Below are 18,210 nucleotides of genomic sequence, written 5' to 3' on the forward strand. Positions count from 1 at the left end.
TTTTTTTTTTGAAACAATGAAGGAAACTTAATTGGTTTGGAAAATGGCTGAGCTGTAGCCTCTGCCTCTCTCTGTTTATGCCTCCCGAAGCGGGCTGCCTCCTTCCCTGTCCCCTGGGGCTTTCCAGCCTCTGCATCTCCCCCATCCACGGTGTGCTCCAGCCCGCCCCTGTCCTATCCGTGTCCTGCCGTCCCCGACAGCGGGGGCCATGGGTTACAGAAGGAAGCCACCATCCTGGGAAGCCGAACGACCCCCAGCTCCACCGAAAGGCCGCTGCTCCCCTCCCTGCCTCTCTTCCCCGAGCCCTTGGGGCAGGTAGGAAGCAGACCGAAGGCCAGAGCACGCTTTTATTGAGCTCAAGCGCAAAGGAACAAACTCGGGGCCCAGCGGCCTGGCGCGGCGCGGGAGCTGGAGCTGGGTGAGTGCAGCCCTGAGAGCTGGGGCCGGGCGAGCGCTGCGCTGCCACCGAGCCCGGGGATTTGTCACCCGTGGGCTCCTCTGCCACCGCCTGCCCTGCCTGGCTGCAAGGGGCTGTCCCGGGGGGGTACCTGGGGACGGCCCTGTCCACCTGCGGGCAGCGCGGTGCTCGGCTCTGCTCCTCCACCATCCTCTCCGGAGCAGGCTGCTGAGTGTCCGTGCTCCCCCCGGCCATCCTCCTGGGGCTGGGCTGCTCGCAGGGCTTGGCTGAAGCTCTCCCGGCGGCCTCCCGCTGCCTGCTTTGGCTGGGCAAGGAGGTGGACGGGGGAAGGCGGCACCTCCCTGCTGCTGGCGGCGTTTCCTTGCTACCTCTGCTTGCTTGCACCCATCCGCACAGCAGCGGGTGTGCTCTGTCCGTGCCATCCCTGTCCTCGCAGGCTCCCCTGCGCTCGTGTTTGCTCAGCCCAGCCAACGAGGGCTCCTGGAGGAGCTCCTGGAGCTGTGGACAACACGGGGCAAGCCCAGGAGGGGCGGCCCAGCCCTGGCTCGCAGCCCTGCGGCGTCACCTGGGCTCACCCAGGGCGTGGGGCAGTGCTGTGGGGCAGCGCAGAACGTCCCGGGGAGCAAACCTTGGGGGCTGAGCCCGCCTGCAGAGCAGCTCCTGCTTTGGGGTCCCATCCCCGCGGCTCGCCCGCACCCCGGCAAGCTTCCCCTCCTGTCCGCTGCTGGGCCAGAGCCGGCGAAGCGCTTTTGGGGGAGGATCAGGAGGACTCCGCTGGGGACAGAGCCCCCGGCTGCCCCTCGGGGCCTGCCAGCTCAGCCTCCTCCCGGCTGCCGTCCAGCGTCTCGGATCCTTCGAAGCAGCCCGAGTCCCGCGGGATGTCCCCCTTGGGCTCCGAGGGCGAGGGCTGGGCTTCGGAGCTGTCGCCTTCCTCTGACTCGCTGGCTGCTGGGGGCGAGAGGACGAAGCATCAGCTCCCCCCCCCCCGCCCCGGCAGCCAGCATTGGGGACAGCGTGGGATGTCCCCTGCCACCCGCCCAGCCCTTACTGTCGTAATCCAGGAGGAGCTCGGCGGCCGTCAGCAGCTTGGCGCGGTGCTGGGGGTCCGTGATGTTCAGCTCGTTGAGGTGGGTCTCCCGCAGCTCCTTGAAGTCCTCCAGGGTCTGGTAGCCGTTCAGGAGCAGGGTGGAGGTGTGCTCCTGGGGTGGAGAGGGGAGGGGATGAGGCACCCTCATCCTCCTGCGTCCTCGTCACGTCCCCTCCCCACCTCTCCCGGGTGCCCCGTGGGTCCCCAGCCCTCACCTGCAGGTTGATGCGCTCCAGCAGCTCGTGGAGCGTCTTGGGCTTGGGCCTCTTGCTCTTGCCCTGGCCCCGGCTCTTGCGGGCGGGGGCCATCTCCTCGGGGATGATGTCCACGTAGATGAACTTGAAGGAGCCCACCTTGTTGTTGAGCAGCCCCGTCCAGGTGCCCACGGGCGGCTTCTCGATGATGCCGATGATGTCCCCTTTCTGGCCCAAAAACGAGGAGGGGGTGTGAGGGAAGGAGCCACCGCCACCCCCCGCTCCTTCGGGGCCGTCCCCAGCCCTCCCTGCCCGTGCTCACCCGCAGCTTCAGCGAGTCCTTGTCGTAGGGGCTGGGCGTGAAGTCGGTGTGGACACGAGCTCTGCCGCAGAAGGGGCCGGTGTAAGCCGGGCCCCCCTCCTCCAGCCTCAGGCTGTCCCGGTTGTTGGGGCCGGGGCTGGACGCCTCGCTGCCTGCAGAGGGGAGAGGGAAACGGGGTGAGGACAGGGTGAGGGTGAGGGGCTGGGGGCTGCCCGGGGGCCGTGCTCACCACTGGACAGCTGCCGGCTGACGGCCGGGTGCCCGTCCTCCTCCAGCTCCATGTAGGACAGGGGCACCTTCTCGTGGCTCGGCTCCTCCGTGCTGCTGGTTGGGGACAGCGGGGACGGGGACCCCTCCTCCTCCGCCTCTGCCTGCTGGGGGGAGCGGGCTTGGTGGTGCCGGGGAGCAGGGGCTTTGGCCCCGCACCCCCCCGGGGCACCCTGCTCACCTTCCCCTCGGCCAGCGCCTTCACGGCCATCCTGCCCATCTTGCGGTTCATGGTGCGGGAGATCACCGCCCGCCACTTCTTGCCCAGCTTCATCCCGCTGCTCCGCGCCGCCTCCTCGGGGGCTGCGCTGCTGGGCTCGTCCTCGGGGATCTGGCAAGGGGGGGGAGAAGGAGAAGGAGAGGGGAGGGTGCGCTAGGGCTGCGGGGCTCCCTGGGGAGCAGGACCCCGAAGCCGGGCACGGTTGAGCCCCCGAGGCTGGGAGAAGGGGGCTCAGGAAGGGGCTGTGGGCGAGGAGGGGCACTCACGTTCTCATCCAGGTTGAACTCCTTCTCGCTCGCCACCGGGGAGCTGACTTTGGCCTTGGCAAAGTCCTTGAAGCTGCTGGAGCGCTGGAGGGAGAGCTGGGGGCAGATGGAGAGGGGTGAGGGCTCCCCCCGCCTTGCTCCCCAAACTCCCGCATGCCCCAGCGCTGCCTGAAGCCCTTCCCAAGCCCTTGCCCACAGCCGTGTGCCTTCCTCCCCTAGTTCTCCTTTTTGCCAGCTCAGCCCAGCATCATTTTCTCTTTATTTCTACCCCTCAGCCCGCCAGACCCGGGCGAGGTGAAACCCTCTGCGCCTCCTTCGGGTCTCCTCGAGCCTAAACCTCCTCGCTCTGTGGTTGCCACCCCAGCCTCGCTGCGTGGCCGCCCGCCTGGGGAGCGTTGCGCGATCGGCCGGCGGTGGCGGCGGGGAGGAGGAGCCGGTGTTGCAAGAGCAGCACCCGGCAAAACCGCCAGCTCTGGGGGGGCACCGGCTGCCCCGGGGGGGCCGTGCCCACGGCAGCTCGGCAGAAATGGAGCGAGAGGGAAGTGAGAGCAGCGGGTGCGGCCGGGGCCGGGCAGGGGATGCCCAGCGGGGGCTCGCTGAGCTCTCCGGGACACCCCTGCTGCAGGGGGATGCTTCATCCAAATTTCCCCCCCGACAGCCGGGTGCTTCCCAGAGCGGGACCTTGCCCCTCTTGGGCACACGGTGGTTGGCAAGGGACCCTCTGCCCGGGCCTGGCGGGGTCGTGCCGGTGCCGTGCCGGTGCAGGGCTGCTGGAGGAAGCAGCAGACACACGTGACGGGGCTGCAGCCTTGCGCTGCCTCGACCGCAGACACCTTGCTGGGAGCTGCGCGCCCGGCAGCCCGCGCGGCACCGCCGTCATCCTCTGCCCGGGCAGGAAATGGCAGCGGTCGCCCACACCGTGGGGAGCAGCGGGGTGGGGGAGGTTCTGCCCCCGGGGCACGGCCCCACAGCTCCCTTTGGTCCCCCTGCCTGCACCCACACGAGCTGGGGGGGGGTCTGAGCATCCCCGACCCGCTGCTGCTGCCTGCTGCGCCGCGGGGACGTGATGCTGCCCTCCTGCTGCTGCTGCCTGTGGGCTGGGAGCAGATGGGGGCACTGGGTTGCAGCCGTGCGTCCCGGGGCCACAGCAGGGCGTGGGGCAAGGCAGCTGCGAGCAAGGACCGTGCGAGCAAGGCGACGGTGGCTTCGGTGGCAGGGCCAGGCTGCTGGCACTGCCATCCCCCAGCCCCAAGGGGCTCTGCCCCACGGCCACCCCAGCCGCCCAGACCGCATCTCCCCATCCTCCCTGCCCCACATCCTGCAGGTGGAGAGGGTGGGCATTTTTGGGGGGGGGGGGTGCGGGGTCTGCTCCGGTGGGCGCTCACCTTCCTGTGGCACGGCTCCTTGTCGCTGGCGTTGGAGGGCTTGCGGCGCAGCATGGTGCTGGGACCCCCCCGGGGGGCAGAGCGCGGCGCTGGACCGAGCGCCTGGCGGGGCACGTACCGAGGCGCCGGCACCGAGGCCGGGAAGCACACAGGAAGCCAGCAGTCACATGAGAGGTGCTCGCAGCGGCGCAGCTCGGGGCTCGCTCGCTGGGCCAGGAGGAAGGAAGACCTCCTCGAAGCATCTGCCCTGCCCAGGGCCCCCGGGAGGGTGCCAGCCTCGCGCCCCGGCACCCGCCTCCGGTGCTGCTGATGGGCTCGGTGTTCCCACTAGGCAGAAGAGGAGGGTCCCCTGCCCATCCACCGATCCACCATGCCCCCTCCCCGTTCCCCTTCATCCTCCTTGGCCATCCCCTTCATGGGACGTCGGGCTGGGATGTCCCCTGCACCCTCAGGTTGTCCCCGTGCTGCGGAGGGGCAGCCGGCCCCAGGTGGAACGGGCACACGGGCGCCTCACCCCCCCCGTCGGTGTTGACACTGTTTAATCGCAAGGATGAAAATAAAAAAAAAAAAAAAAAAAAGGCAAAACGAGGAAGTGAGCGGTGGTGAGGAGAAGCTGCCTCGGCAGGGGAGGAGTCGGGGTCAGGCCTGCAGCCCCGCCAGCAGCACGGAGAGGAGCGAGCCGATGGCCAGCGTGCCCAGCGTGGCGGCGGCGGCGGCGGCGGTGCTGGCCAGCGGGAAGGGCTCGGTGTTCCTCTGCAGCCAGCGGTACTCCTCCTCCAGCTGCTGCCGCTGCAGCTCCGGCCCCACGCGTGCCCGGATGGTCTCGTAGTAGGCGTTCAGGTACTTTATCTGCAGCCGGGGACCAGAGGCAGCTGCAGAGGGCTGTCCCAGCGGTCCCAGCCCATCCCGGTCCCCTGGTCCCTCTGCACCTCTCTGTCCGTGTGTCCATCCCTGCCTCGGCCCCGTTTGCCCACCCGGGCTCTGTTTGTTCACCCTCTCCCAGCGCCCCGTACCTGCTCCTGCGACAGGAGGCTGACGTCGATGAGGTTGCGGTCGTAGGGCACCAGCGACACCACCTCGAAGGTCAGGAAGGGCTCCTCCCCGGTCGGGTGCTGCCGGGGGGAGGCCGTCAGGTGGGTGCCCCCCGCTCCTTGCCTGGCGCAGCCCCCCCGGCACTACAAGTCCAGTGATGGGAGCAGAGGAAGGGTCCCCGCCACCCCAGCGCTGTTCCCAAGCACCCCCGTCCTCCCCTGTGCCCCCCCAGCCTGATGCAGAGCCCTGGGAAGGGAGGATGGGGAGAGGAGGCAGCTCCAGGCCCCTCGGGCAGCGGGGCCGGTGTTACCTTGGTCTGCGCCTCCACCACCAGGGCGATGTCCTCGATGCGGATCCCGAACTCTCCATCCCGGTAGTAGCCGGGCTCTGAGGACAGGAGCGGTGCCAAGAAAGCGCCAAACCCCAGCAGCCTTCCCCCCCCCGAGCCCATGGAGAGCCCTGGACTGGCTCCCCAGCAGGGCAAAAATTTGGGGCCCTTGGCACAGCCCCGCACCATCTCCTAGAGCTGGCCGGCCCCGCGCCGGGGGCACCTACCGATGGAGGTGAACATGCCCGCGGCCAGCGGCACGTTGTTGGACTGGAACCCCACGGGCCCTGCGGGAAGGGGGAGACACCCTCAGGGGGTGAGCCCTGGTCCCGCTGTCCCCGAGCTGCCCCCCAGCACCTACACTCGTGCACCGAGAGGAAGTTGCCGATGCCGTGGCCGGTCCCGTGGCCGTAGTTGAGCCCCACGTCCCAGAGCGCCCGGCGGGCGAAAGCCTCCACGTTTCTGCCTGGAGGGCGAGGAGGTGAAATAGGGGCTGGAGAGCGGGGAGGGCACCCCCTGCCCTGCTCTCCCCGTGCCGGACGCGGCACCCACCGGCCGTGTTGGGAGGGAAGACGAGGCGGGAGAGGTCGATGTTGCCCATCAGCACGCGGGTGTAGGCTTCCTAAGGGCGGCACGGGGTGTGGGGGCTGAGCATGGTGCAGAGGGGATGTCCCCGTCCCCCCTCAACGCATCCAGCCTCCGGCCACAGCCCCAGCTCCGTGGCTGGGACGGCCCCGTGGTGCCAGCACCTTCTGCAGCGGGGTCGGCGTGCCCCAGTGCACGGTCCGTGTGATGTCCGTGGTGCCGTCCCTACAGAAGGGGGGACATGAGCCCCAAATCCTGCAGGGCTGGGCGCAGCCACGCTAGGGGCAGGGTGGGACGGGGGTAGGGGGTGGGATACGCACAGGTACTGCCCGCCGGTGTCCGTCAGGTACATCTCATCCACCGACAGCTTCCTTCGGGTGGTGTTGGATGGGCTGGGGAGGAAAAGAGAGGGGTTGCTGGTACCTGGGACCCCCGCCAGCTCCGCATCCCCAGCCCCCGACCCCAAACCTGTAGTGGGCGAGCGCCGCGTTGAGCCCGCTGGCGGAGATGGACTCAAAGCTGGGCCCGCGGCTGTGCTGCTGGGCCCTGGAAGGCAGCAAGGGGAGAGAGAGAGAGATGCCGGGGGGGGTCCCTGGCACCCTGTGCTCCCCCCCCCCCTCCCCGGGTGGGTGGCACTGACCATCGGAGGGCATCGATGTGGCGGGCACCCAAAAACTCGTCCACCTGCCCCTGCGGCACCGTCTGCTCCAACCACAGCAGGTACTGGATGACAGCCACCGCGTCCCGGACCTGGGCACGGCCCGTCGGCATCAGCACCCCCCCCAAAACCTTCTGCCGGTGGGTGAGGAGGTGGGGACGGCCCTTACGTGAGCGGCTCGCAGCAGCTCCTGCTCCTTGCTGTTCTTCACGGCCTTGGCCAGCATCACCGGGGAGTAGCTGTCCTCCAGCAGCTTCTCCTGCGAAGGAGCCGCTTGGGGGGCACGGCCACCCCGCTCCCAAACCCCAGCAGCCGGCCTCAGAGCCGAAGGGGGGTGTCACGGCCACGTGGGGCACATCGTCCTCACCTGGGGGATGACCCCGTAGAGGCCGTAGGTGGTGTACTCGGTGCCGAGCCAGACGGTGACGTTGCCCTGGGCGTAGCGCTGGAGGTGGGCGCGTGCCTGGCTGTAGTTGTGCAGCTCCACGCAGAGCGGCCCCGGGCAGCCGGCCCGCAGGGACTGCCGTGCCTCCGCCGTCAGCCGCCCCTCGTCCACGAACAGGCTGCGGGCAGGACGTGGGCTGGCCCCCCGAGCCCCCCCAGCCCTCCCCGGCCCGGCCACGGGGGCACGGCGGCGGAGGGGAAGGGGCTGGGGGGCTCGTGGAGGGAGATAGGGGTGGTTTTATAGGGTCGGGGGGAAGAAGGAAAGGGAAGAGGGTCAGGGCAGGACCCGTCCCAGTGGGGAGGTGCTGCCCACCTTATGTTGGTGCTGGTGAGGAGTGTGTAGGAGTAGAAGACGGGGTTGTAGGGGATGTCGTCTCCACGGAGGTTGAAGAGCCCTGCCGGGGGGGGAGGACGTCAGATCCTGCGCCCACCGCTGGCCCTGGTTTGCTGCTCCAGGTCCCAGCCCCGGCGGCGATCCCAGCCCCGCCGTGGCCACTCACAGGCGATCTCCTCCAGCCCCGAGAGCAGCAGGGCCGTGGGGCTCCGGGTGTGCTCCTCCATCTGCTGCCGGATCCCGGACACCTTCTCCTGCCAGCTGCTCCCTGGGAGATGGGGGTGAGCCAGCGGCTCAGCTTGTACCCCCCCCACCCCCAAAAAATAATAAAAAAAAGGCTGGGGTGTTTGGGTGGGGGTTCTGTACCCGTGAACTCTGCTGGGAGGCTGTAGATCTCGCTGGAGGCCGGAGGGGGCCTCTGGTCGCCCCACACTTGGTCCACGAGGTTGGTCTCTATGGGCACCAAAGCCCTGCCAGAGCCCTGCAGAGCCTGGCTGTAGCTGTTCCATGTGTCTGAAGGGGAAAAGCAGCCCATGGAGGGGGAGGACGCGAAGCAGAGACCTCCCTCTCCACACCCAGGGGCCGCTCGTGCACCCCATCATGTAGGGTCCCCCCCCCGTGCCGGCCAACCCTACCGATGGAGAAGAGGAAGGGGTCCAGGCTGACGTTGCCCCCTGCGGGAACCCACTCCAGGATCCACTGCCCGATGGACTTGATCCATGCTGCAAGAGAGAGACGGCTGGTGGAGGACTGCAAGTGGGGACCCCCCCCAGCCCCCCCAGCCCCCCCTGCCCTGACTTGTCCTCTGCAGCTCCCAGTTGCAGTCCAGTTGCCGCTCTGCCTGCGTCCAGTAGCGGCTGTCGGTCCACAGGGCCGCCCTGTCCAGTGTCACCACCACGGTGCCTGGGGTGGCAGCGAGGGCTCAGGCATCGCCTCTCCCCCCCCCTGCCAGGCTCCCCTAGGTCCCGCAGGTGCCCCTGGGGACCCCCCCGGGGTGGGGAGCCCAGCGGCCCAGGGGTGGTCCCCGGGGTGGCGAGGATGCTCTCACCCGCGGAGCCGGTGAAGCCGGTCAGCCAGCCCAGACGGGAATCCCTCTCGGCGATGTACTCGCTCTGGAGAGGAGGACGGGGCCGTGAGAAGTGGCTGGGGGGGGCCATCCCGCACCTTGGGGCACAGGGGGGGCTGTCCCCTTACCATGTGGGCGTCCGTGGAGGGCACGATGTAGGCGTGGACGCTGTGGGCGCGCATGGCATCCCGCAGCGCGGCGAGCCGTGCCGTGGTGTTGGTGGCCGTGGGGGGCAGGTACTGGTGGTGGTGGCATTTTGGAGGTGGTGGGGTTTTTTTTTGGAGTGGGAGCCCTGCATGGGGCTCCCTGGGGGGTGTGGGCGCTGTGCACAGCTGGGGGGACTCACCGGTGGGTCCGCAGAGCAGTTCCGAATGTCGGTCCGGGGGGAGGCGGCTTGCTGCGAGCGTCCTGGGGGGCAGGCTGGGGTGCAGGGGGAGCCCAGAGCCTCAGGAGGGGCTCCAGCTCCTGCTCAGCCCCAGGCAGAGGCACCCGGCCCCTGGCACGCCTTGGGGAACGGACCCCTGGCCACGATGGGCGAGGTGGGATGGTCACAGGAGCCTGCCCCGTGCTGAGCATCCCTGGGGCTGGGACCCGTCTGGGAGCTGGGGACGTGCCCTGAGGGCTGGAGCAGCAGAAGAGCCCCCCCAAGGGAAAGCCCACCCATGCTTCACCCCCGCCAGGCAAGCAAAACAGGGGCAAAAAAATGAGGCGCAACGTGCTGGGGCTGGGTCGGGGGCCCTGGATCTGGTCCCTGGCCCCACCCAGCCCTGCCACGGGGACATCTCCCACGTACCCTGGAGAAGGAGCAGCCAGGCTGCGATCCACCGGGAGGGCTGCATGGTGCTGGGCAGGCCCCGAGCTGCTGGCAGAGGAAGGGACGCTTCGTTTCGGCAGCACCGGGGGGGTGACAGGTCCTGCGCCTTTGCCCCAGGGGCGGAGGGATGCTGGATGACAGCCCCCGAGCAAATATGGGGGGGTCGTTGCCCTATTCACTGAGTGCTTCTCCCTTCCAGATAACCAGATAACAGTAAACAGCCGAATCCGCACAAAGTCCAAAGATCCTCCTGGAAGCAGAGGTGGAGCTGTGCCAGCTCAGCCTGGCACGAACCGGCTGCCCGGGCTGCTAACCCGGCACCGACAGCTCTGTGGGGTGCTGCTGCATCCCCTGTGCCCCCCGGGGAACCCCTTGTCCAGAAATACCCCCCCAGGGACGAGGCTGTCCCGTGGAGCGGGGTTGTGGGCACGGCACCGTCCTCACCCGGCTCTGCGAAATGTCACCCCCGAGGTGGGGATGTGGTGAGGGCATCCGGGGTGCTGTGCAATGGCAAAGGGGCTGGAGGGGCTGAGCTGAGCTCCCGAAACTCTCTCCAGTGCGTGTGTAAGAGTTTTGGGGCAGCAGAAACATGTGCAGGGCCCTGAGGGGAAGCACAGCACGCCTTCAGCACGAGCGAGAGCGCTCTGGCTAACGGAGTGACGGGAAGAATAAATTCAGCTCCCGTTGGTGTGCTGGGCTTGAAAGGCTGGCAAAGGAGACAAAAGGAATATTTTAGCATCCTGACGAGACAGGAGGCACGTTTGGCTGTGGTGTACGGAGGGAGGGAGCAGGCTGAGCTGTGCGGTGCCAGCAGGACACCAAACCATGCGCACGGCCTGGGGACCAGCGCCCGCACCCGAGGGCGGTGCCGGCTGGGCCGTGCCCTTCGTCCCTCTGAGCCCGTGTGCTCGGGACCTGCCGTGGTCTCCACCTTGCAAAAAAAGCTGATGCGAGGCATAACGAGCCTGGAGCCCGGGGCCTGCCGCGTTTATGGCACGCATATTTCCTCTGGCTGGTTTAATGACTGCTCCGCCGCCGCCGGAGAGAAAACAGCGGTGCCCGTCCAAGGGTGGTGGGTGCTGCCGGGGGGAGATGTGCGGTGCCAGCTCCCTCCAGCACCGTGGCAGCAGGACCTCGTGCGGCAGGATGCAAGCTGCTGGGCGGCTGGTAGGGCCTACAGTAAACAAACAGGTGCTTCATGAGCAAACGTCCCTGAGAAAACACCAGCTGGGCAGCGGGCTCCGTGCGATGGGCGGACAGGGGGCTCTGCCGGCTGGCCCCTGTCCCGGGGCATCTCCCACGCGAGTTTTTGCCCCCTGCCCCGGCCCCCTCCCCGCCGTGCCATCAAGCAGGCAGGGATGCTGCGCCCTGGGCCGTGTCGCTGGGGTGCTGCCGGCCACGAGGTGGCACCACGACCCCGCCGCGGGCTGTCCCCTGTCTCCTGTCCCCTGTCCTCTGTCCCCTGTCCTCTGTCTTCTGTCCCCTGCAGAGCCCGGGGGGAGCAGGGGGGAAGCAGCAGGAGCCGGGGGCATCGCCCCCGTGTCTGCAGCCACGCCGAGCCCGGGCGCAGTCGTGTCACGGATGGGTTGGGGTCACCTCCCCGGGTCCCCCCTTTGGGTTCTTCCCGGGCTGGGGCTGTGGAAGGGACACGCAGAGGGGGGTTCGTGCCCCCACAGCTCCGAGCAGGGGCAGGACAGGGCTGGTTGGGGGGACAGCAGCGACCCAAAGCTGCTGGCAGTTGTCACGGGCACAAAAAGTTTCTGCAGGATGCGTCGGGCAGGTTGTCACGGCGACCATCGGGCAGCGCTTTGCTTCCACCCCGGTAATTAGCAAACCGTGCTAATCACCAAATCACAGAATCAGCCGGGTTGGGAGAGACCTCCAAGACCACCCAGCCCAACCTCTGACCTGACACTTCCAAGCCCTCCACTAAAACACATCGCCAAGCTCGGCATCTGCCGCGCATCCAAGGCGCTCCCCAGGCAGCGTCAACCGGACGAGGCTCATCCAGCGCCGGCGCGTCCGGTGGGGCCCGGCCCTCCCGCGGGAGCTTTCCTCGAAGACGGGGCCGGAGGAAGGCTTGGGGGAGACATCCTCCCTTTGTGGGCTATTGTTAGCCTTCCGCCACCTGCGGGGCCGCGGCGTGACTCAGGCCGGGGTGATGCGCCCGAGCAAACAGGACGCGCGCGGGGCGGGAGGGAGCCCGCTGCGGCCCCAGGAATGCGGAAGCGAGGGCGCTAAGTATCTGATAGCCGGAGAAAATCCCCCCTGTGATGGACAGGCTGGGAGATCCTGGCTGATGGACGTGATGGGGGGGACGTGGGGGTTGCTACTCTGTCGGCAAAGCACCCCTAGGTCCTGCCTGTGTGGGTGTCTCGGCTTCCACCAGGTGGGTGCCTGCAGGAGGTGTCACATCGTGGCTGTGGGGACCCCCCTGTGGGGTGTGGAGCTCCCACTTCCCTTTGTCCATCTGCAGATCCCCACTCGTGTCCTGGCCGTGCCTCGGTCGTTACCGTGCTGGTGACCTTACAGGGGCAGTTTTGGGGTGCCTCGTGCGGGGGTCTTGCACCTCTGCTGCCCTGGTCTGCACGGAAGCGTTGGGGTCGGTGGGGACCTCTCCATGTCACCTGGCATCCCCTGCTCAGGCAGGGACACCCAGAGCAGGTTGCCCAGGACCACTTCCCACCTGCTTTTAAATCTCACCAAGGAGGGAGGCCCCATAGCCCCTCTGGTCACCCTCACAGTAACGCAGGCTCCCTGAAGGTCAGACATAACACGCCGCGTTTCAGTTTTTGCCTCTTGCCTCTTGTCCTGTTGTTGTGGTCATCATCTTCAGAAGAGCCTGTCTCTGTCCTCTTCGCGCTCTCCTTTCAGGCCTTTATAACCTTTGGTAAGATCTCCACGTGTTCCACACTGCGCACATCCAACCCCTGGCCCGTCGCCCTTCCTCTGCCTGCTGCCGTGTCTGCTGCAGCCCAGGGCGCTCCTGGTGTTCTTCACAACGAGGCCACGTGGATTGATGAATCACAGGCTCACAGAACAGGCCAGGTTGGCAGGGACCTCAAAGCCCACCCAGTTCCCACCCCCTGCCATGGGCAGGGACCTCTCCCACCAGCCCAGGTTGCCCAAAGCCCCAACGAACTGGGCCTTGACCATCTCCAGGGATGGGGCACCCACAGCTCCCCTGGGCAGCCTGTGCCAGTGCCTCACTGCCCTCGCAGTGCAGAATTTTTTCCTTCTATCCCATATAAACCTACCCTCTTGTAGTTTAAAGCCATTCCCCTTGTTCTATCACTACTGGGAGTCCCTCCCCGGCCTTTTTTGTGCTGGGGGCCCAGAGCTGAGCGCAGGGCTCCAGGAGGGGTCTCAGGAGGGCAGAGCAGAGGGGGACAATCCCGTCCCTTGCCCTGCTGCCCACGCTGCTGTCGGTGCAGCCCAGCATACGGTTGGCTTTCTGGGCTGCAGGCACACGCTGCCAGCTCACGTCAAGCTTCTCATCCACCAACACCCCCAGGTCCTTCTCCTCAGGGCTGCTCTCAGTCCATTCTCACTGCACAGCTCGGTGTCAGCGGCAAACAGGGCGCCCTGGATCCCACTCTCCGTGTCACCAACAGAGATGTTAAACGCTGCTGGTCCCAGCACTGCCCCGAGGAGCACTGCTTCTCCACCTGGACACTGGACTCCACCTGACTAGCTGGTCTCTGTTCCTCCCCTACCCACCAGGGCTGTAACCCCGTTGCAGAAGACCACCAGCTTTGTCGGGCACCATCTGCCCTTAGCGAAGCCCCGTTCGCCGTCACCAATCACCTGCTTATTTCCCATGGGCTTTGGCAGGGTTTCCAGGAGGATTTGCTCCCTGATCTTGCTGGGCGCAGAGGCGAGGCTGAGCGCCTTTCCTTTTTCCCCTCTTAAAAACGGGGTTAGGTTTCCCCTCTTCCACTCAAAGGAGACTTCACCGGGCTGCCACGGCTTCCCAGACACGACGGAGAGAGGCTCGGCAGCTACACCCCCCAGCTCCCTGGGGACCCTCGGATGCACCCATCGGCTCCCCCCGGCCTTGTGCCCGCAGCTGGCACGCTCAGCCCGGTGCCTACCGGGGCTCCGCATCCCCGGAGCGGCACCGGGAGGGACGTGGCCAGGACGGCACCCGAAGGGGGGGGTTCCCCGGAGGCGGAGGACTCCTGAGCAGGCTCTAAGGGACAACGGGGGGGTCCCGGAGGAACCGGGGGGGGGCTCAACCTCTGCGGGCGGAGGGGGCGGAGCGGGGCGGGCGGCGGAGCCCCCCCGGGGCGGGCGTGCGGCGGGGCCGGGCCGGGCTCTCGCCGCCTACAAATGCGGCGATCCCGGAGCGGGGCCGCCACCGCCGCCGCCCCCGCCGCCTCCGCCGCTTCCCCCCCAGCCTCCGCCGCCTCCCCGAGCCCGGCGGAGCCGCGCAGCCCCGTGCCCGGCGGAGCATGGCGGAGCGGCGCTGGCTGCTGCTGCTGCTGCTGCTGCTGCTCTGCCTCGCCCTGGCCGCCGCCGCGGGTGAGTGCGGCGCCGGGGAGCGGGGCCCGCTGCGGGGCGGAGCGGAGCGCAGAGGTCGGGGGGGGGGCGGCGGCGGCTGGCAGGGAACCGGCGGCCCCCGGGCGAGGGGGGAGGACAAAGCGCTTTTCAGGGAGGTAACAAACCTCGCTCTGTCCGCCCCGGGGTAGCGGGGCCGGGAGCCGGCCCGCCGAGGGCCCCGGTAAGCGGCCGTGCCAACGGGTGCCGGGGTCCCGTCGGGTGGGCAGCGGGCGCGGCCCCCCGAGCCCCCGCTGCCGGCCGAGGGCTGGGGAGGTGCGAGGGGGCTGCGGGGGGCTTCGGGGAGCCGGGTGGCTTTGGGGTGGGCACGGGGAGCCGAGTCGGGGCCGTGCCGTGCCCTTGGCAGTGGCCGCGCTCCCTGCAGGTGGCCCGGCCGCTCCAAACCCAGCTCGGAGGGCGCCGCAGCATCCCCATCCCTCGCGCAGGTGGTGGTGGATTTTTTTTTTTTTTTTTTTTTTGGGGTAAGGGGGACACAGCTAACGCTCTTCTTGCCATCCCAGGACCGCTGCCGGATGGGACGGGGCCGGAGCGCGGCCGCATCCGAGCCCTGGTGCGGCCGCGGGGTGCGCGGCGCGGGGCTGGGCAGCGGGCGGGTGGGTGGCGAAGGCTCCGCCGCCCCCGGCCCCGGCTGTCCCACAAGGGCCCCATGCCCTTCTGACCCAGGTGAGTGGCTGTGGGGCATGTGGGGAGGAACTCGGGGACACCAGACTGTGCTGCTGGGCTGGGGCTCATCCCACCACGCTTCGCTCTCGTTGCAGGGTCGCCAGCAGCCCTCCAGGGACGCCTGCCCCGCTGCCAGCCCTGCTCCCTAGCCTGGTCTGCTCGGCCCTGAGCCCCCTGCGTGGGGGTCCCAGCCGTGAACCCCGGGCTGGCGACACCTCCACCACCGTGGCTTGTCCCCGGGTCGTGTCCCGTGGGTAGCATCGCGTCCCCTCGCCGCCTCCCGGGCTTTGCCCCGTGCCCGGCTCGCCGGGTGCGTGGGCTTTGCAAAAAGCACTTTGTTGGGCAGAGGAGCTCCCTCCCTGCCCCGTCCCTGTCGCCCACCTGCCCCGGCAGCATGGCTGGGGAGGGTCTATTTATTCTCGTGGTGCTAACCCCGCCTGAGCTGCCCTCCCCTCCTTGGCTGCAGAGCCACCTCTGCAGGACCCCCGGGGCGTGGGGTGCCCACCCGTGGGGTGCCCACCCGTGGGGTGCCTGTGGGGGTCTCTGCGTGAAGCACTAACGTATGCCAAAGGGGGGCCGTAGTGGTGGTGCCGGGCCCTGTTGGTCACCGTGTCTCTCGTGTCTGTAAAGATTTGTTCTGTGTAAATACATCTTTATAATAAAGAGCTATGATGACAATAAACGCTTGTTTTCAGCGCGGTGGCGGCCGGGCCGGCTGGACCAGGGGCTGGGACGAGGTCTGCAGCCCTTGGGGCTGTGGAGAGATGCTTGGTGCCCTGCGAGGGGGACAACCTGTCCCGTCCTGGTCTCAGTCCCCATCCCTCAGGGTGCTGATGCTGTACCCGCTGCTGCAACGGCAGCCGGGGCTGGGGTTTGTGCATCTCACCAGCTGAAAGCAATGTCTCGTTGCCGTGGTTACTGGCGATTGGTGCAGGGTGGGTGCAGCACCCGGGGTGGGGAGAGGGACCTCAGCCTGAGCCTGGCACTGGGGGGGGGCATGGGGCGATGGGACAGGATGGGACGGGCACTGCTGCAGCTGCTGGAGCTGCCCTGGTTCTCTGGGACCCCGTCCTGGGCACCTTTGGCTCTTCTGCTATCATGCCCTGGGGCTGCCGGACCTGCACCCCCCCAGCCTAACACCACCAGCCCCGCTGGTCACAGGGGAGCAGCGGTGGGTGCCTGGCCTCTGGCATCCTCGTCCCCAGCATCCCCCTCCCTGGCATCCCTATCTCTGGTGTCCCTATTCCTGGTGTCTCTATTCCTGGCGTCCCTGTCCCTGGCATCCCTGTCTCTGGTATCTCTGTCCCTGGTGTCTCTATTCCTGGCATCCTTGTCCCAGGAGCCCCTGTCCCTGGTGTCCCAATTCCTGCTGTTCCCCTCTCTGGTGTCCCCATCCCCACGGGCCCAGGCAGGCAAGCAGCTGCAGGCACCCGGTCCCTGGCATCCCCATCCCTGGTGTTTTGGCTCCCTGCATCCTCACCCCTGCTCTCTCCGTCCCCGTTTTCCCCCTCCCTGGTCCCTCACGTGCCCATGGAGAGGGGCAGCAGCTTAGAGCTGAGAGGGTCTTGCATATGGAACAGCAGCTGAGCCCTGCAAAGGGCTGGGACCCCTCCTGTCTCCCCAAAATCCCCTGGAGCTGTGCAGGGCTCCCCGAACAGGAAAGCGAGGGCTGGGGGCACCGTGTTGGGGGTCCCGCCGGCAGGCATGGAGGGGGGCAGCACTGGTGGGGAGGGGGTTAACGGGGCCGTGGAGGGGCGGAAAGGCTGCAGCTGCGGGGCTGGGAGCAGGGGCCCGGGGGGAAGCGGGGCTGGGCCCAGCTGGCCTCCATGAGCTCATCCTCGGGGAGCGGGAGGGATGCGCTCCCCGGCCACGCGCCAGCACGCTCCCGCCACGCCGCACGCCTGCGCCCGCCCCGGGTGCCTCCCGTCTGGGCCCCTCCCGTGGGTTTTTCCCCTCCCGTGGGGGCCAGCGGGTGCCGTGATGAGGGGAGCGGCAGGATGCGCCGCCCTGGCCGCAGCCCAACCGCCCCAACCCCGCTGGCCCCATCTCTGCCCTGGAAGGGGGAGGCCGGGGAGGTCCCCCCGGTTGGGCTGTGGCCAGCCGGTGCCGGAGGAAAAGGCTCCTGGGCCGGGAGAGCGAAGGAATCTCTGGCTTTTCCTGGCTTGGCCTGCTGCCTGCGGGCAGGTGGGGGCTGCCGGGCTCCTCCGCCGTCCCCGTGTGCCGCGTGCCACGCACCGTGCCCGCTCCCTTGCACGCTGCCGGCAAGCGCCAAAGCCGGAGGGGCCGTGAGGTCTCGGCAGCTGGGGGCAGAGGCGCAGAGGGTGCACAGCCTCCACCCCAGTGCCTGGCTGCCGGGCACGAGTGTGGGTGCCTGGCCTGGTGTAGCCAAGACGTGGAGCTTTGCCGGGTCCAAGCTGGCCCAGTTGGGAAGCAAACGGTGCTGGGTGTGCGCCGGGAGAGGGACGAACCATCACTGGGGGCCTCCGTTTCTTGGGGACCTCTGGCTGCATCCCAGGGGATGGATGGCCGGGGCTCAGGATGTGCAGGGGACGGTGGCTGTGCCAAAAACACAGGTTGAGCCACGACACTCACACACCACTGGGTGCCACCAGCCCCACCACGCAGGCGCTTCCAGCACCAGGGTGGCTGCCGGGCACGTTCAAGCCCCCATCCCCACGCGCTGCTCAGAGCTCCGAGGCCCTCCAAGGAGAGGGCCGTGAGGATGCACTCCTTGAGGATGCACGGGCCCAGCCCGTCCCGCGGGAGCCGCGGGGCTTCGCGCCCTCTCCGGCATTTCCGCCGGCAGTGGCAGGAATGCAGCGGCCGAGGGAACAATGCCGGCACCTTGCAGCGGGTCCCCTCCGTGACGAGGCCGGGAGCAGCTGCCCGGGCACGGCCCCGCGCTCAAGGAGCAGGCAGGAAGCAGATGGAGATGACACTGGTGGCCGTTTCCTGCGGCAGGATGTGGACGGCTTTCTCCACCGCTGCTCCAGATGCCGAGCCAGAGGGGCTGCAGGGTCCCGGGACACCAGGACCCCACTGCGCCCCTCGCCCCAGCACGTGGAGGGCCCTCCTGGGCACCGTGTGCCACCAAAGCACTCGTGCCCAGCTCTGCCCATTGCTCCCCGGGGGTTTTCTTCCCCCCCCCAGCCCCGAGTCCCCCTTGGGATGCTGCAGCCCCGCAGCCACTGCTACGTGAGGGCCGGCAGGCTCGGCCCGAGCCCACGAAACCACCGCTTGCACAACTGAGGTTTTATTTGGAACAGATGGATTCCCAATAAATTATGTAATTTAAAAATTAAAAAAAAAAAAAAAAAACAATAAAGAAAATAATAATTAGAGCCACGAGGTCCGGGGAGCCCCCAGCTGCTCAGCCAGGGCACGGGGAACACGGGGCAGCACACGATGTGGCCAGGTACGTGGGGCTGGGGCTGGGCACAGGCACCGTCCCCATACACCCCCCGCAGCCAGGGCTCTGCTTAGTGTTTGAGCAGGGGCAGCCCCCCCCTTGAGCCCCCATCTCCCTTCCTGAGGGCTTCCCCTCCCCGGCTGCACCCCCCCACCCCC

The 18,210-nt window shown here is 68.1% G+C and overlaps 3 protein-coding genes across 5 annotated transcripts; 1 reads left to right on the plus strand and 2 right to left on the minus strand.

The window, feature by feature from the left end:
• Window positions 1-248: 248 nt before the first annotated feature.
• On the minus strand, window positions 249-4,533 carry SASH3 (SAM and SH3 domain containing 3). Of its 3 annotated transcripts, none has more exons than XM_082770607.1 (8): window positions 4,160-4,533; window positions 2,775-2,870; window positions 2,470-2,619; window positions 2,251-2,395; window positions 2,022-2,173; window positions 1,721-1,927; window positions 1,467-1,617; window positions 249-1,363 (listed from the first exon to the last, which is right to left on the minus strand). In XM_082770607.1, exons 1-8 carry the CDS (start codon window positions 4,211-4,213, stop codon window positions 1,179-1,181), a joined length of 1,140 nt encoding a protein of 379 aa, XP_082626733.1. In that variant the 5' UTR covers window positions 4,214-4,533; the 3' UTR covers window positions 249-1,178. The 3 variants fall into 3 exon arrangements, with proteins under 3 accessions (XP_082626733.1, XP_082626732.1, XP_082626731.1); XM_082770606.1 differs by having other exon boundaries at window positions 249-1,366; window positions 2,251-2,392; window positions 4,160-4,527; XM_082770605.1 differs by having other exon boundaries at window positions 249-1,366; window positions 4,160-4,525.
• Window positions 4,534-4,665: 132 nt separating this feature from the next.
• On the minus strand, window positions 4,666-9,625 carry XPNPEP2 (X-prolyl aminopeptidase 2). The gene is made up of 21 exons (XM_082770604.1): window positions 9,400-9,625; window positions 8,953-9,026; window positions 8,735-8,845; window positions 8,589-8,652; window positions 8,339-8,443; window positions 8,176-8,262; window positions 7,907-8,053; window positions 7,707-7,808; window positions 7,520-7,601; window positions 7,130-7,325; window positions 6,932-7,021; window positions 6,745-6,854; window positions 6,573-6,650; window positions 6,425-6,496; window positions 6,269-6,329; window positions 6,072-6,141; window positions 5,881-5,985; window positions 5,747-5,806; window positions 5,502-5,578; window positions 5,173-5,271; window positions 4,666-5,008 (listed from the first exon to the last, which is right to left on the minus strand). The coding sequence occupies exons 1-21, from the start codon at window positions 9,443-9,445 to the stop codon at window positions 4,799-4,801; spliced, it is 2,046 nt and encodes a 681-aa protein (XP_082626730.1). The 5' UTR covers window positions 9,446-9,625; the 3' UTR covers window positions 4,666-4,798.
• A 941-nt stretch (window positions 9,626-10,566) lies between these two features.
• Window positions 10,567-15,319, plus strand: APLN (apelin; the record flags this gene model as incomplete). Its single annotated transcript, XM_082771112.1, has 5 exons — window positions 10,567-10,587; window positions 12,295-12,468; window positions 13,674-13,944; window positions 14,481-14,643; window positions 14,739-15,319. 4 exons carry the CDS (start codon window positions 10,567-10,569, stop codon window positions 14,636-14,638), a joined length of 624 nt encoding a protein of 207 aa, XP_082627238.1. The 3' UTR covers window positions 14,639-14,643; window positions 14,739-15,319.
• Window positions 15,320-18,210: the final 2,891 nt, after the last annotated feature.

Source organism: Aythya marila, assembly GCF_965140915.1.
Source record: "Aythya marila genome assembly, chromosome: 13".
NCBI classification, from domain to species: domain Eukaryota; kingdom Metazoa; phylum Chordata; class Aves; order Anseriformes; family Anatidae; genus Aythya; species Aythya marila.

Bases quoted from the DNA above. Each gene is read 5' to 3' on its own strand.
- SASH3 (XM_082770605.1), bottom strand. From the start codon at position 4,213: ATGCTGCGCCGCAAGCCCTCCAACGCCAGCGACAAGGAGCCGTGCCAC. The intron at 2,871-4,159 runs GTGAGCGCCCAC...ATCTGCCCCCAG, and splicing joins AGGAGCCGTGCCACAGGAAG to CTCTCCCTCCAGCGCTCCAG. The intron at 1,928-2,021 runs GTGAGCACGGGC...TTTTTGGGCCAG, and splicing joins AGGACTCGCTGAAGCTGCGG to AAAGGGGACATCATCGGCAT.
- XPNPEP2 (XM_082770604.1), bottom strand. From the start codon at position 9,445: ATGCAGCCCTCCCGGTGGATCGCAGCCTGGCTGCTCCTTCTCCAGG. The intron at 7,326-7,519 runs GTGGGCAGCACC...TCCTGCCCGCAG, and splicing joins CTCACCAGCACCAACATAAG to CCTGTTCGTGGACGAGGGGC. The intron at 5,807-5,880 runs GTAGGTGCTGGG...CCCTTCCCGCAG, and splicing joins CTTCCTCTCGGTGCACGAGT to GGCCCGTGGGGTTCCAGTCC.